This window comes from Vigna angularis, chromosome 2, assembly GCF_016808095.1.
Source record: "Vigna angularis cultivar LongXiaoDou No.4 chromosome 2, ASM1680809v1, whole genome shotgun sequence".
NCBI classification, from domain to species: domain Eukaryota; kingdom Viridiplantae; phylum Streptophyta; class Magnoliopsida; order Fabales; family Fabaceae; genus Vigna; species Vigna angularis.
Window position 1 is genome coordinate 31,761,208 of NC_068971.1, and position 1,232 is coordinate 31,762,439.

The following is a 1,232-nucleotide window of genomic DNA, read 5'->3' on the forward strand; positions in this document are numbered from 1 at the left end:
ATTTAAATTAAAACACATCAAAATAATGTAAACAATTCAAACTCTCATTATAAATCACTTTTTGACATATTTAATATACTTAAATTAAAAAATTATATTTATTTATTTTTAAAGTTTAGAAATCAAATTATATTAAAATTTAGAATAAAATGAATTTTAATTTTATATTTAAGTATATCTATTCTCGAGAAAAAGCTTCATGGTAAATAAAACGATGCGTTTCTTATCCAGAAAAAAGCCACAAAGAGGCCCGGATAAAAAGGAGGCCAGAAAACACATGCTAAAGTGAATGAATTATTCATAATTTTTATGCCAAACTTTATAGGATTCCAATTCCAATTCCCCTTTGAGGGATATATTGATCTTTCTCTAGCATCCGTTCTTCTACTTGCTCTTAGTTCTTTCAAACTTGGGCAGTGATTCTTTGAAGTCTACAATGAACGATTGGGCTCCTCCGCTCATAGCTGCAGCACTATTTTGGCTCTTGTCCCCAGGAATGATCTTTCAGTTGCCGGGGAAGAATGCACCCTTTGAGTTCATGAACATGAAGACCACCGTTGCATCCATGTTTGTGCACACTGTAATTTATGGTTTGCTGCTCATGTTGTTCTTCGTTGTTCTTACTGTTCATCTATATATTTAAGCAGCAGCAACCGTTATTGGAAGTAAACTTATGCGCTGCTTTCTCTTTCTAACTTGATTGTACACTCTGTTAGTTGCAATAGTGTTGTGTAATTATCCAATAAAGTAGTTATTTATGTCCGTAGAGCATCTCACATGATGTTCTTATAGCAACTATGCTGAAAATGGAATAGATGCAACTGGAAGTGATTGCTATGTTACTTTCATATGCTTTTCCTAACATATTTAGAATCAATACCAATCTTTTCCTTCCTTCCTTCTCTTTTGTATCTCTCTCATCAATATGATTCTTAATTTATCCTTTGTGTGGACTTAGATGAAATGAAATTATGTATATTAAGGTGTGAAGAATGAAGCAAAGAGTTTGATAAGCAGGCTAAAGGAAAGAAATGATACTTGCTTGCCTATTCCCAATTCCTAGGTTCATTTTCTTTTTCTTTTAATATTTAGAGTTTTGGTTGATAGCTGAAAAATTGCAAATTCTCAACAAAACGTTGAGTTTGCAGTAATTTTATTTCTTAAATTTCACTTTGAATTTAGTTTTTCCCAAAATGAAAATGCTTTGATATCTGATACAATTTTTTTTAAGG

The 1,232-nt window shown here is 31.5% G+C and overlaps 1 protein-coding gene across 1 annotated transcript; it reads left to right on the plus strand.

Annotated features, from left to right (window-relative positions):
- Positions 1-285: 285 nt before the first annotated feature.
- Positions 286-903, plus strand: LOC108326846 (uncharacterized). The gene has a single exon (XM_017560427.2). The coding sequence runs from the start codon at positions 437-439 to the stop codon at positions 641-643; it is 207 nt and encodes a 68-aa protein (XP_017415916.1). The 5' UTR covers positions 286-436; the 3' UTR covers positions 644-903.
- The last annotated feature ends 329 nt before the right edge of the window (positions 904-1,232 follow it).

Bases quoted from the DNA above. Each gene is read 5' to 3' on its own strand.
- LOC108326846 (XM_017560427.2), top strand. From the start codon at position 437: ATGAACGATTGGGCTCCTCCGCTCATAGCTGCAGCACTATTTTGGCTC.